Source organism: Hemicordylus capensis, chromosome 2 (genome assembly GCF_027244095.1).
Source record: "Hemicordylus capensis ecotype Gifberg chromosome 2, rHemCap1.1.pri, whole genome shotgun sequence".
In the NCBI taxonomy this organism is placed as follows: Eukaryota; Metazoa; Chordata; class Lepidosauria; order Squamata; family Cordylidae; genus Hemicordylus; species Hemicordylus capensis.
The window spans coordinates 187,029,589-187,043,481 of NC_069658.1; the positions used below are offsets into that span (position 1 = coordinate 187,029,589).

The following is a 13,893-nucleotide window of genomic DNA, read 5'->3' on the forward strand; positions in this document are numbered from 1 at the left end:
GCAAAAGGTCAAAATCAAGTTGCTCAGAATTCTAAGTTCGGAAGCTTCAGTTGGTTCAGAACACAGCAGCCAGGTTGGTCTCTGGGTCATCTCGGAGAGACCATGTTACTCCTTTACTGATGGAGTTACACTGCCAATAGGTTTTCAGACAAAATACAAAGTGCTAGTTATAACTTACAAAGCCCTAAACGGCTTAGGCCCTGGGTATTTAAGAGAGTGTCTTCTTCGTTACAAGCCCCACCGCCCATTGAGGTCATCTGAGGAGGTCCGTCTCCAGTTACTGCCAACTTGTTTGGTGGCTACACAGAGACAGGCCTTCTCAGTCACTGCCCCGAGATTGTGGAATGTTCTCCCTGCTGAGATACGATCCTTCTCATCTCTGGCAATTTTCAAAAAACACCTGAAAACCCATCTTTTTGCCCAAGCTTTCTCAGCTTCCTAATATTTTGGGGTTATAATCTCTGGTTATTTTTAAATTGTTAAAGTGTTTTTAAGCTTTTGTGTATGTTTTTAACTGGTTTTATGTTATTGTAAACTGCCCAGAGACGAAAGTTTGGGGTAGTATACAAACTTGATAGATAAATAAATAAATAAATAAAGCAAGCGTTTTGCTGAGTACTAGACTCTGCTTACAACAGCAGACAACTGGCAGCTTTAACTATTCTTGCCTGCCGCCCTTGGCATCAAGTTGCATCAGAGGAGAACATGCAAGCCAATTATACATTGCAAGCTATACACTGGAATCCTGCACTGCAAGGCCTGTTTCAAGAATACTGGGCAGGAACGTCTTCATTTGTTGGGCTTGTGAACTAATGCAGACCTCCTGCAGTAGCTCAAACCAGCTCAAAACTTTACTGACAGAACTTTCTGTGAAGGTTGTGCTGCCATCTTCTGGTAGTAGAAAGAATAGGCAAGTTCACTGTGCTGCCACGTTTTTCTGTCAGAGTTTCCTGAAAGAAAACCATCCCTTGTTCTTCCCATTGTTTTGTACAGGTGTTCATCATCTTTGGCCATCAAACTCACTAGGCAACTTCCAGAATGAGAGCAAATGGATTAAAAGACCATCTAGTCTGGTCCCTCTGCTGTAAAGCAGGACCATCTTCCATAGTACTGTATGGTTTAGTATTTCTATCATGCCCCCCACCCCAAGTGCTACTCATAGAGAACCGTTGACAGAGTTACCAAGAAAATGTCTGGTAGGCCATTGTTATGCCCATTTTACAGATGGGGGCTCCGAGGCTGAGAGACTGTGGCTTGTCTAAAACCACCTGCTGGCTTTATGGCAGAGGCTAGTTGTGAACCAAAAATGGCCCACAGGTGCTCATTCTATTACCTGCCACATTGGCACCACAGGAGCCTCCACTACCTGTCAACGGATCAGCCTATGCAATGCAGACCTAGTTAAAGAGGTCAGATGGCTCCGGAACCAGCACTTTGGTGGGTTCTGCCAGCTATGGCTCACTTTCCACAGGACCCTCAAGTCGCCTTTTTGCAGAGCGAGGTAGAACCATAAAGAGCTCAGACAAACTGCCGTGGGCCACTTCACAACAGCTGCATTGGTCATGCAGAGGATTTCTGCTCTTCCCCCCAGAGGAAGGGGGGCAGGGCATTGACAGGTGCGGCTCAACAGGCTGCCTGCCCCATGCATGCTAGATGTGCTGCTGCCCCTCTCCCCAGCTGAAAAATGCCAAGTTGAGCAACTCCAACCACAGAGACTAAAATGTGCTTTTAAAAAGAAACACTGGTAACAGAAATTATGTTTCTCCCTCCTTGTGATTAGCAGAGCTACAAGCTTACTTTTTTCCTCTCTTTTTTTTTTAAAAAAAAGTTTAGATGCTTAGGAATGGTGTTGGAGGACATATTATCTCCTTCGTAAGATGGATCATGACCCTATCGGAGTCAAGGTGCTGCCCGCCCCTTGGGCTAGGTCAAGACTGGACTGTGCAAAACCTTTGCAAAGGGGGACAACTCCAAGGTACCTACTCAACTATATGTGGATGATCTTGTGAGTTCACAGAACACCACGGTCTATTTCATGGAGACTTAAGACATTCTACACCAAAATGTAGCAGTGCCAAGTACTAAATGCTGTATAGAAGTAACATAGTCCTGCTCTAGGCAGCTAACAGTGTACATCAGATGGGCAAGACAGGGACACACTGACCTGGAAACTGTTTGGTTTCAAACCAATAAACTGATCTAGGAAATCTAGCAACAGAAGGATGTGCAGAATATACAAAGCGGCTTGCTATTCATCTGGTAGCATGCTTAGTAGAGAAAGTGCCTGATAACTGTTATAAGACATAGGAAACCCAGCCCTGATACATGGAAGCAGACACAAACCCAGTGTTCAAAGATGGATGTGCATGGAAAGAGAAGGTACCTGGTGCTGGTGCGTGGCTGCCACTACTGCCTCCATCCTCTGTGAGGATGAGCAGCGGCTGCTTTTAGGCTTCCTCATTCTGACTTTGACAACAGCATCTGCTCATTAACATGCAGCACCTTCCCAGCCTCAAGAACTGTTCTCCATACTGAACAAGACACAACTAGTTGATGGAATCACGCAGCAGCTGCTCTAGTCAAGGACAGCTAAGCAGGTGGAACACAAGAAAGTTGAGGAAGGCCACACACAGGCCCTGTTCTCAGCAGGGAAGCAGAAGAGGACTTGCCCACTTCTTCTGCAAAACCTTTCCTGGACCACAATAGCCTCCTTTCCCCATCCACTATATCACCTTCACCACCCTTTACCTGAAACACCCACACTACTCTTTTTATTAAGCTTGGTCCTCTCATTGGTTAAGAAAATACACTTTGCTTGGTCTGCCTTCCTCACTGGCATTTCTACAACCTAAAAGAGGGGAAGCATCAGATTTTCTGACTGGACTATTTAGGGGAAAGTGCCAATAGAGTTTTAGGCTCCTGGGTCCTTGACCCTTGCCTATTATGATTCACTGCCTTGCTGATTCAGGTGTTAATTACTCACTTCCTCATGGCCACCTAATGGCACTGCAGGGAAGCAACCTGCCTAGAGAGCAGAAGGCTGTTGGTTCGAAATTAATTCTGGTGCGGTTCCCAGAATATGGGAAACTCCTATATCGGGCAGCAGTGATATAGGAAGGTGTTGAAAGGCATCATCTCAAACTGTGCAGGAGAAGGCAATGGCAAACCACTCCTGTATTTCTACCAAAGAATCACAGGGCTCTGTGGTCGCCAGGAGTCAACACTGACTTGAAGGCACAATCTTTCCTTTTCTGACGAACAATAGGCCTGCATTGGCTTTGACACACAACCAACTAGACCAACAACCCCATCCACTTCAACGTGATAACCAAGTAACTCAGTCTAGGTATTCCCACTCACAGCTCTTTAGCACGTGTCTACTGCCCTTGCCACTTTACATGGAACTCATCTGCTGTGAAGCGTCTGAGTGGAATCTCAGCAAACACAAAGCTAAGATCTTGCCAGCCTCCCATTCAGTTCCATCCACAGCATCTCTACTGCCTGACAAGTTCAGATATTCCACAATCTCATCCCTGTTCACCCATCCTTGCCAGTCATACAACATTTTAAAATGCACCAGGATGCACTTCGAAATGAAGACACAGATGCAGAGAGAAGAATGCAGAGATTGCCAGGAGTCTCTCTTTGTCTTGGAAACCTGGCAGATCTAATCTTCAGGAAAATTATTTTCAGGAAAATAAGATGTTACACATTTCCTGCATGAGAAGCACCTTCATGCAAGAGACACAGTAAAACCCCACTGTCACACACAACGATTTATGTTTCGTGCTGAAAATACACATACTGTATATAACCACATGCAATGCACAATTGCCACATGTGACAATCTGCTACATGCAGGTGCTCTTTCCTACCCAAATGTGCTTTCCATGTCAGAACCCATAATATGTGGAACTGGTCTTACAAACTGATTATATGGACTAGAGTGAAGACCAGGATTCATTAAGCAGAGAGTTGTCTTAATTTACTATAGTACGGTGGCCAACCCTCAACCCTTTCAACCACAGCTCTTCTCCACTTCTTTCACTCTGAACTCTGCCACAGCCATACAGCCATGCAGCATTCAAAAAGCTCCTTTCTCAAACCTACGCTACAGTTACTAAATGGTAACCTAACCCACACCACATTGGCATCATGCAACATTTGCAGAATTTGCTGGTGAAGAGTGAGCATAGCAACTCATTGCCCCCCACCATCACTAATATTTGTGTGTATGTGTGTGCTTTGAAACCAATTATGTGATAGCCTACTGTGGGTGGGGTTCTAGTACTGCTCCTGCATCAACTGAACACTTTAGTGCAAACCATTTGCCAGCCACTTTACAGAAGAGGCACAGACCCCACTCGGAGCTTTCAATCTACCTCACAATCCTTTTCTCCATCAATGGAAAGCGTCCCAAAAGCCTCCTCCTAAACCAACTTTTACAACGGGGTCATTTTGTTAGCTCTAAGGTACCAAAGGATTCTGTTTTTGACACAATAAACTTAATGTGGCTATCATTCTAGAATTTCTCAAGGTTTACTTTGCTATTTCTGAGCAGCAAGGAGTATTTCTGCGTGCATCCATTTGTATGAAATAGTTTGTAAAGAGAGTTGATGGAAACCGAAGGAAAGAAACCATGTGCTGTTTCTGGGAGATTAACATTCTAGACAAAGCTGTGCTTGAAGGCAATCTAGATCAGTGTTTCTCAACCACCGGTCCCTGGACCGCTGCCGGTCCCCGAAGGGTTGAGTGCCGGTCCCTGACTGGGAGTCAAACCCCCCCCCCAACTGAAATCAAGGCACTCACTTCCTCAGTTTTGCACATGGCACGGAACAGGAAGAGTATCACGGAGGCATGGGACCCTTCTTGTGCCTTGCCTCCACGTGCTGCTGAGATCTTCCTACAGCTATCTTATTCCCTATCTTTACAGCTTCAAACTGTATGCGGTGCGGGGGCATGGAGGAAAAAGTATGGCAGTGGGCGCCACTTGAAGGGCTGCTGGTTCTTGCATGCTCATTGTTTGCAGCCAAAGGTTGGTTGATTGAAGCTGCCTGTTGTGGTCGAGGTGCCTTGAGAGGGAACGCTGTTTCCCTCTTGCATCAGTGGGGCTTGCTTGTATGTTGTTTTCATTGGCCCCATGTAGCTTTTGAATTTTTCTAATGGCCCAACATCCCCTCTCCATTGAGTAATCACAAGCACCTCCACTCCAGACATACTGGAGACAAATTTGTTCACCCAGGCTTTTAGATTCAGGGGTTCTCAACCTTGGGTACCCAGACGTTGGTGGACTTCTACTCCCATAATCCCCAGCCATAATGGCCAAATGCCATTGTTGTTGGGGGTTATGGGAGTTTAACTGAGGGACCCAAGGTTAAGAACCCCTAATATTCCATGTTTGCAAAAGATTCCAAATTTAATTATTTTAATGCTTATATTATTTTCATTCTAAACTGCCCAGAGATGCAAGTTTTGGGCAGTACAGAAGTCTGATAGATAGATAGATAGATAGATAGATAGATAGACAGACAGACAGACAGACAGACAGACAGACAGACAGACAGACAGACTTGAAACCCCTTTACTAACTGCTGGTCCGGGAAACTGCGCATGAAGAATGTAGCGGTCCTTGAAACTCTGCACGAAGAATTTAGCGGTCCTTGACTCCAAAAAGTTTGAGAAACACTGATCTAGATTCTGCAGCTGATTCAGAATACAATGCTTTCAGCTTCCAATGGAGTGGGCCTCCAGAGGCACTGGCTCCAGAATCTGTGCTGCCCATCTACAAACCTTAGGGTGCAAGTTAGGGCTGGTGTTTATCTAGAGCAGCGATTCTCAACAGTTGGGTCCCCGGATGTTATTGGACTTCAACTCCCATAATCCCCAACCAAAGGCACTGGGGGTGGGGATTGTAGGAGCTGAAATCCAATAACATCTGGGGACCCAGTGTTGAGAATCCCTGCTCTAGAGAATGCTAAATGCTTGGAATTGACAGTTTGCAGAAGGGACGTACCTCAAGCCTTTGAGGGCCATTACACATTAATGAAAGCTATACTCCATCCAGTCATGTCCCCACCCATGAGAAAGTCCTAATTTACACATGAACCCCTCAGAACAACTTGATGAGCTAGTGCCCATGTATGAGTTGATCCACACATTACCACAAGGAAACTCTCTGCCATGTGGAAATGTGCTCCCTGGATGGGCATGCAAGAGCTAGATCAGGCATCCCCAAACTGCGGCCCTCCAGATGTTGCTGAACTACAATTCCCATCATCCCAGCCACAATACATTGTAGCTGGGAGTGATGGGAATTGTAGTTCAGCAACATCTGGAGGGCTGCAGTTTGGGGATGCCTGAGCTAGATGATCAGAACTCCTGGGTGTGGGGAAAGACACTTTTCTCTCCAAAGAGTTATATGGTGTTAAAGACAGAGCTTGGCTGAGTTGCACAGCCTTGTAAAAAGTCATTAACTTAATCAACTGGGATAACTAAAAATCATCCTAGGCAACTTTGCAGGGGAACCTTTATATAAAAAAAAAATCTGTCCTGAATGCCACAAATGACAGAACAGAGGTATGTATGGGTACTCTGACTAGTAAAAACTTTGTGGAGTAGTAACTGTTGGAGGTTTATTTGCAAGACTGGTCCTATGCTAAGAAGAAAACTTCAGGGAAACCTCAGGACAACTGCTGAGATCCAGCACTGACCAGGGCAGTGGATCTTCCCTGATCTGTGGAAACCCTGGGTTCCACTAGAATAAGTACAGTCCACAGTCTACAAGAGCAGAGTTTTGATTGCTTCTCCAAACACATTTCAGGCTTCAAGAAGACTGGGGAGCAAAATCAGGAGAGGGTTATTGCCTTCACGTCCAACTAGTAAGCTTCCCAAAAGATCTGGATGGCCAGTATGGGAATAGGATGCTGGACTAGACAGGCCTTTCTAAGTCAGAGAAACACTCACACATCTGCAGTAAGTGTAGCCTTTCAAGTCTATCCCCCCAAACAGGTTGTCTGCTGAGCCTCTCCAGGCTCCGTATCAAGCACATGGTGAGCTGCACTGCACGGCCTGAAGGGCAGTGTGGTGTGCAGGCCTGGCTCCGACACCCTCTCCTTCCATATGCCCCATCATCAGATCACAACTGATGACTAAGGACATCTTAGCAGCAGCTTCTTGGCACAACATTAAAACAGCAACAGTACACCGAGGCATTCACAGCATCTGTCCTGTAACTTGTAGCTCCCATCCCTCAAAGACTGCTCATGTCAAAGCATTTCCCAGAAACAGAGTAAGGGTGAATTCACACAATGTTCACCACCTGATAATTGCATCATGTGGTGCATGACTGAAACCATCATCATGGATTGAATATCAAACAGAAGTTTTCTGTCCTACTATAACCGCAGAACACATTGCTTTCCAACTGAGCCAATACTCACACTCAAAAAAATAAAGTGACACACAGGCGTATATGTGAATACACCCCAAGACTTGCCTGTTGGTAACCAGAGCCCAACCACTTATTGGTAACCAGGGGCCAACCATATTGGTGCAACCCATTACACATTTCTTCACTGCTTACATTTGTTGCCAACACTTCAGTCCCATACATCATAAGGAAGCATGGCAACTTAATACTAGCATACTAACAATGGGGTAAGGGATGGGGCAAGCTGACCCAGTGCACCATTCAATTCCACTACATTGCTGTTTAAGAGCCTTTTAATTGAATATAGGGTTATAGCTTTTGACTTGGCATGTTTTCATTTGTTTGTAAACAATTTACTTGCGCTAAGCTTTTAGAATAGGGGCATAAACATTTAAGGAATATTGAGTCAGTTCCTCATTCAGAATACAAAATTCTGCAGTTTCCTCCAGACTTTTGCTTTGTTACCCAATTCTTACATTTAAGACACTTCCCTCCAATATTCAGGCCAAATCCACAGTGCTGTGATTTAAAACAGCTGCCTTGTCTTTTTGCTTTACAGCAGTGGAAACTGGTCTTTCAATCTCTTTATTGCTGCATCTGGCAGAACCTTAAGCTAAATTCCAAGCTGACATGAATTCAGTTTCAACCATTCAACATCTGGATTTCACATTGAGTTAAAAAAAAAAAAGCCCAGCATGGCAATACCAGCTATTCCAACTCTACCTACCCACATTTGCCACGTTTGAATATCAAACTGGCCTGAACCTCTTATTTCTAGACTGGACTGCTAGTGCAAAAGTCTGTTTAAGAGAATAAGAGGTTTGCCTCTATTGGGCTGGCAACGTAGCATACATCCCAGGGTGGTGCTGTAGAAGACATTCATGAAGGGATTCCTCAGTGAACTGTCAATGGAGAAAGTGTTCCCTGGAGATCAAGCACTGCTCTGGGGTCACCACAGCAGTCACTTTCTCAAACTAGCTTGCAGAAGCATTTTAGTGCAGTGGCTCAGCTTGCTCTCCGCCCTTTCCCTCTGTCTCCCACTGCTTGCAACCCTGACATCACAGCCTTGTGGGACATCGCATCAGCTTAACATAAAGAAAGATGTTATGCTTCCATCTTCCAAGCAGATTCCAAAATAAAGAGCTTACAGAGCAGACTTCCGCCAGTAGCAGTTGAATAGTACAGGGCTACTTTGCTCTATTATGTGGTATGCTGCTCTCTACAGAAAAGGATTAGCTTAAGCCACAGTTTGTAATGATCCCAACTAGAAACATTTTAGAGATTACCTACGGAGTCCTTCTGCATAGACAAGTCATGTACCTAACCCCACAATGGAGTGATCCTACAGCTTATTGGTAGAGTACATACACGAAGCTCTAGGTTCGAACCTCAGCATCTCCAATTAGAGGACTTCAGATAAGCATGGCTGAGAACTGAACCAGGAGAGCACCTCTCAGTCAGAGGAAAGAATACTGGGTTAGATGCATCAGTGGGCTGATTCAACAGAGGGCAGCTTAATCTGTTCATGTATACCAGGGCTGCACATTATAGCAGCTGTAGTCCAACAATAGCTGGGGAGCCAAAGTTGTGCAATAGAGGCTCTTGTGGGAAATACTCCTCTCTGTCTCATGCACAGTTTTCTCAATTCCTCCAGTTCACAAAAAGCTTTCCTCCATGGATACGAAGACGACAAATATTTATATACCGGTTTTCAACAGAGGTCCCCAAAGCGGTTTACACAGATACTCCCAAGATGTATGTATTTATAAGGACAAAACACAAGGTCCTACAGTGTATTTCTTATTGCCTTCTAAACTGGTCCCTATTCACATCAGTACCCCTCTGTTATCCCTTCCCTATAAAGGGATTATCTCCATTTTCCTTACATAAGCAAGCTTTCCTCAAGAAAAGTAAACTTCTCCTTTTGAAAACAAGCACACCATTTTCATTAGCAAGAGACTAACTGAAGTTGGAGGAAGGAAGATGCCATTTCTTGTTCAAAGGGAACCACTACTTTTGATTCTAAAAGTGACCTCAGGGGTCAAACCAAAGGCCCGATCTCTTCTCACACTGCAAGATGGTCATGTATGGACACAGGTCCCTCATGTCCTCCAATAAGAGGCCATCCTTGCTTTCCCTCTTGCACATCCAGATCTCACAGTCACTTCATACAGATCTCCACAAAGCACCCACAAGGTACAGACTCCCATCATATCTTATTACATAGAATGTAAAGGTCCCTTGTATCCTTCCCAGGGATGTGGTCTCCAATTGATTTCTAAGGTAATTTCATGTTTTACTCAGATTATGTACAATATATTTCCTTTTGAGTAAGGTCACCAAAGCCCTTCCCATCAGCAGGGCAGACCAGCAAAGGCTCTTTTCCCTCACACCCCTTTCCTCTTGTACAGTTCCCACTGTTTTTGTGATACTGCCCCCTCACCAAAGCACTAGAATAAGATCTTGTTGCAATCTTCAGAACAAACCTTCCTTTCAATCAACCATTGTTGTGCATATGTTTTCAGAAAGCACCCCACTATTTATTAAATACATCTACAATACATCGACAAGATTTCATTTCCCACAGAGAGTGGCCTCACGATTTAGCAAGCTGTTCCAACTAGATTGCTGCCAACTGAACGCTATTTCTGTGTGCAAGGGCACCAGAGATTAAACATGACTGGAAAGATGGCCCAACTCTTTTCCGTGTGGAAGACTTGCAGGATCTGTTCTCTCTCCTGTAGTTACTTCCAAGAAGTCATTCCCTGCCCTGAGCCCAGCAGGAGCGATTCCCCAGGAGTCCTTTGGACACCCCACACCAAGTGTTCTCCCACCTTGGGGCAGCAAACCTTGGGGTAAGTCCACACATTTACGTGATGAGGTGCACACTTGTTAGAGAGTGCGAAAGCGACGAACACGTGTACCACACCAATAAACTCCTCGCGGAGCCGCGCGACTGGCTGCCACTGCAAGCCGGGGCTTGGCTCCGCCTCATGCGCTGCAGGGCCTCGCTGGCTCTAAGGGGGCAAGGGAGGGACCCCGTTGCTGGCTGGCTGGCCGGCCAAAGCCCCGCGGGAAGAAGGCGCTTCCTGCCCTCCCTCCCACCCACCGGAGCCGCCCTGCCTCGCGGTACCTGCTCCACGGTGGCCGGGTCCATGCTCTCGATGCGGGCCGCCGCCGTCTCGTACTCGTCCTCGCTGTTGTAGCCGGCGCCGGCCTCATCTTGCTCAGGGCTGTTGCCTCCCCCTCCGCCGGGCACCGCCGCCCCGAGGCCCCCGCCGGGCCCCCCCTGCCGCCGCCTCTTGCTGTGGCCAGGCCCGGAGCAGCAGCCGCCCCCGACCCCGCCCCGAGCCTCGCCCACCCCGGGGTCCAGCAGGCCGAGGCCGGGACCATCGCCACCAGCTCCGACCCCGGGGTTCGGCGGCGGAGGGGACCCGGCGGGGGGCAGCCCCCAGCGGGGCGGCGGGGGAGGAGGCGAGGCCCGGGTACGAGCTCCGCCGCGGCCTGAGTGCGGGTCACCGGGGCCGACCCCTCCTCCGACGCCTCCGCCGGGGCCTCGCGGGTGGGAGTCGGCTCCGGAGCAGCCCCGGGGATCCGAGCCCCCGACGCCGCCCGGGCCTCCTGGGCCGCCCGGGCCTCCCCCTCGAGAGCCGGGTTGGTCCCTGTCCCCGTCCCCTGCTGCCGGGCAGGGCTTCTTCTTAGGCAGGATAGTCATGGCAGAAGCGGGCACAGGCGGGAGGAGGAGACGACAGGGTGGGGGGGGGAGGAGGAAGGCGGCCTCTGGGGGAGCACAGGTGGGCAAGTGCCCGGATGAAGAGGCTAAGAAATAGCTACCCAGACGGGCAAGGTGGGTTTGGAAAGTGCCCGTATGGAAGGGGTGATGTGGGTCAAGTCCGAGGGGGAGGGGGAGGGGAAGGAAACTGAAGGAAGAGCACCCTAACCGGCAGGCGAAGAGTAGAGAGCTGGGCGAAGAGGGACCTGGATGAAGAGGGCCCAGAGAGAAGCAGGTACCCGGATGAAGAGGGCCAAGAGAGAAGCCGGTACCCGGATGAAGAGGGTTAAGGAGAAAAGCAGGGTGGGGGGAGCAGATAAGCAGGTGAGGAGCTAAAGGGGATGATAATCACTCCTTTAGAAAGGGTAAAAGGGGAAGGGGAAGGCAAATGCCCGGATGACAGGATCAATCACAAGATATTGCTTTCCCCACCACCATAGCTCAGCGGGGAGACGAAAGAGGGCGAATCAATCAATCAATCCTTAGAGATGCCCGAGAGGAAAGCAGCAGTCCTGAGCAGCCGAAACCGGCCAATTCTGTCTCTTTCCGGTCCCTTCTATGGCGTTCAGGCCTTTCCTGACAGCGGCGTCTGCTATGGCCCGTCTGAGGGCCCGGCCTAGTGTCAACATCAACACAGCCGGCCTCTGACCCCGGCAAGCTCGACTTCCGTTTCCACGCCCCTTAGCAACAGGTAAGGCGGTGCCTAGACAGTCAGTAGCAACCGCGCCGCTCTCAATGGCTGAGGATCACATGACCACAAGCTCGTGCGCCAGGAGTGACGGAAGTCCTTTACTGAGTGGTCAGAGTGTCGCTGTCAGTTACAGAAAATCTCGCCTCCTACTAATTATCCTGCTCTCCGACTACCGTAAGAACGTCAGAAGGAGGTGGGAACAGCATCTCGCTTAGCAGCAGATCTCATCCTGATAGGGTAGATAAAGTAGTTACGATCTGTAATTCGTCAGGAGAGGCAAGTTTGAGGTATGATTGGTTTAGGGGACTGATTGTCTCTGATTGGCTCTAGCTGCTCCCAGGGTATGGGAAGTGATAGGTTGGGATGCAGGATTCTAGCCTACCTGATTGGTGGCGGTACGTTCTTAATTATGTTACGTCGTCCTCTGTTTGGTCCTGGACTCCTGGTGTTTGCTCAGTATTCTAAACCTTCTAAAGTAATGTAATAATGTAGTAATGCTGGGTTGGTACCTGCGTTTTTCCTCAATACTTTTATTAATGTTTATTTGGTGCATTTCGTGTTCATCCACTGGGAAGTCGGATGTTATTATTTATGATTATATTTTTAAGCCCCACCCCCTTTATATGGCTCTAATTATTTGGCTTGTAAGTAGTGTTCCCTATAAGGAATGTGTATATGCGCATGCACACACGGTTTTTTAAAATGTCCATCCCGTTAATTTTAGATCCCACTCAGGTTGATCAGGAAGGCCCCACTCGTGCACACACTGTCTTGATACTGCCACCAAGAACAAAACTCATTCTGTACAAAAATGAAAACAGGGAACTGGTTGTGAGCCCCAATGGGGACAGAAGTAAGGTCAGGTTGTTTACCCTGCCCCCTCTCTTTGAGCTCATAAGATAGAGCTGAAAAAATAAATATTACCAAATTGTAACCTGGAACATTATTTGAGATGCTGGTGATTGCCCCTAGTTTAGCTGGCTTTAAAAGAGAATGACAAATTCATGGAGGAGAGGTTGATTAATAGCTTTTTGAAATGATTATTTCATAGAACTTCCAGGTTCAGCAGCAGTTTACCTCTAAATACCAGTTGTAGCAGCAGTTTACCTCTAAATACCAATTGCTCTCATGTTCTTTTTGGGCTCTTATAAGTCTAATCCTGTGCTCTGCTATCACTGAGAAACAGAGGGTCAAATTATAAATTTAAAGTATTAATTCACATTCTAGGTCTTTACATTTTCAGCCACTTTGGTTGTTTTCTTCCAAACCAAAAGCAGGATGTAAATTTTAATAATAATAACTTTGTTGGCTGATCTATAATAATTGTTCTCTAGGTAGAGTTTATTTATATATCTAACAATCTCAAAATATATTTTTACTTAATATTTTCTCAACACAACTCTTAACATTCTCTAATCTGGACTACTCCCAATACCAAACCACAAATTCTAGCCAATTTTACATCTAGGTATCAATATAATCTTCAACTAGGATAGTTTATAACCAGGTCCCAGTCTTGGGCCACATCAAAACCTTGCCCTATGTTGTATTTAATGAGGCTACTGTGTTGTTTTGTTGTTTTGTTTTTAAAATGGCTAGGAAAATGTTACAGAATTGTAGAACAGATGGAGTTGGTAAGCCCAGGACCCTCAGTAACTGTTATAGCCATCCTTAAATCCTCAGACATATCTACAACCCAGAGAAAGAATAGGTCATCACATGAGTTTTGTTTGAGCTGTCGTCCAGTTTTTTTTATTGACACAAAACTACAGCAGCATCCACTTCCTTTTGAGCAGCCTCTTCCTCCAGTTCCCTGTTCCCCACTCAATCCACTCCACACCCATCGCTTCAAGATCCAAATAGCTTCGATATCAGTGTTTCTTCTAACAGAGATTCCCAGATGTTGACTATAACTCCCATAAGTTGACTATAACTCCCATAATTCCCAGATGTTGACTATAACTCCCAGCCAAAGGCCATTGCTGCTAGAGATGCTGGGAG

General features: G+C 46.8%; 1 protein-coding gene across 5 annotated transcripts in view; it reads right to left on the bottom strand.

The window, feature by feature from the left end:
- Positions 1-12,054, bottom strand: part of OTUD5 (OTU deubiquitinase 5) — a 60,527-nt gene extending 48,473 nt beyond the window's left edge. For 2 of the 5 annotated variants that reach the window (XM_053298460.1, XM_053298459.1), the window contains exon 1: positions 10,563-12,054. In XM_053298460.1, coding sequence (XP_053154435.1) covers positions 10,563-11,144 — 582 coding nt within the window. In that variant the 5' untranslated portion in view covers positions 11,145-12,054. The remainder of the gene's footprint in view (positions 1-10,562) is intronic. The other 3 variants (XM_053298457.1, XM_053298461.1, XM_053298456.1) reach the window with 2 other exon arrangements.
- Between the last annotated feature and the right edge of the window lie 1,839 nt (positions 12,055-13,893).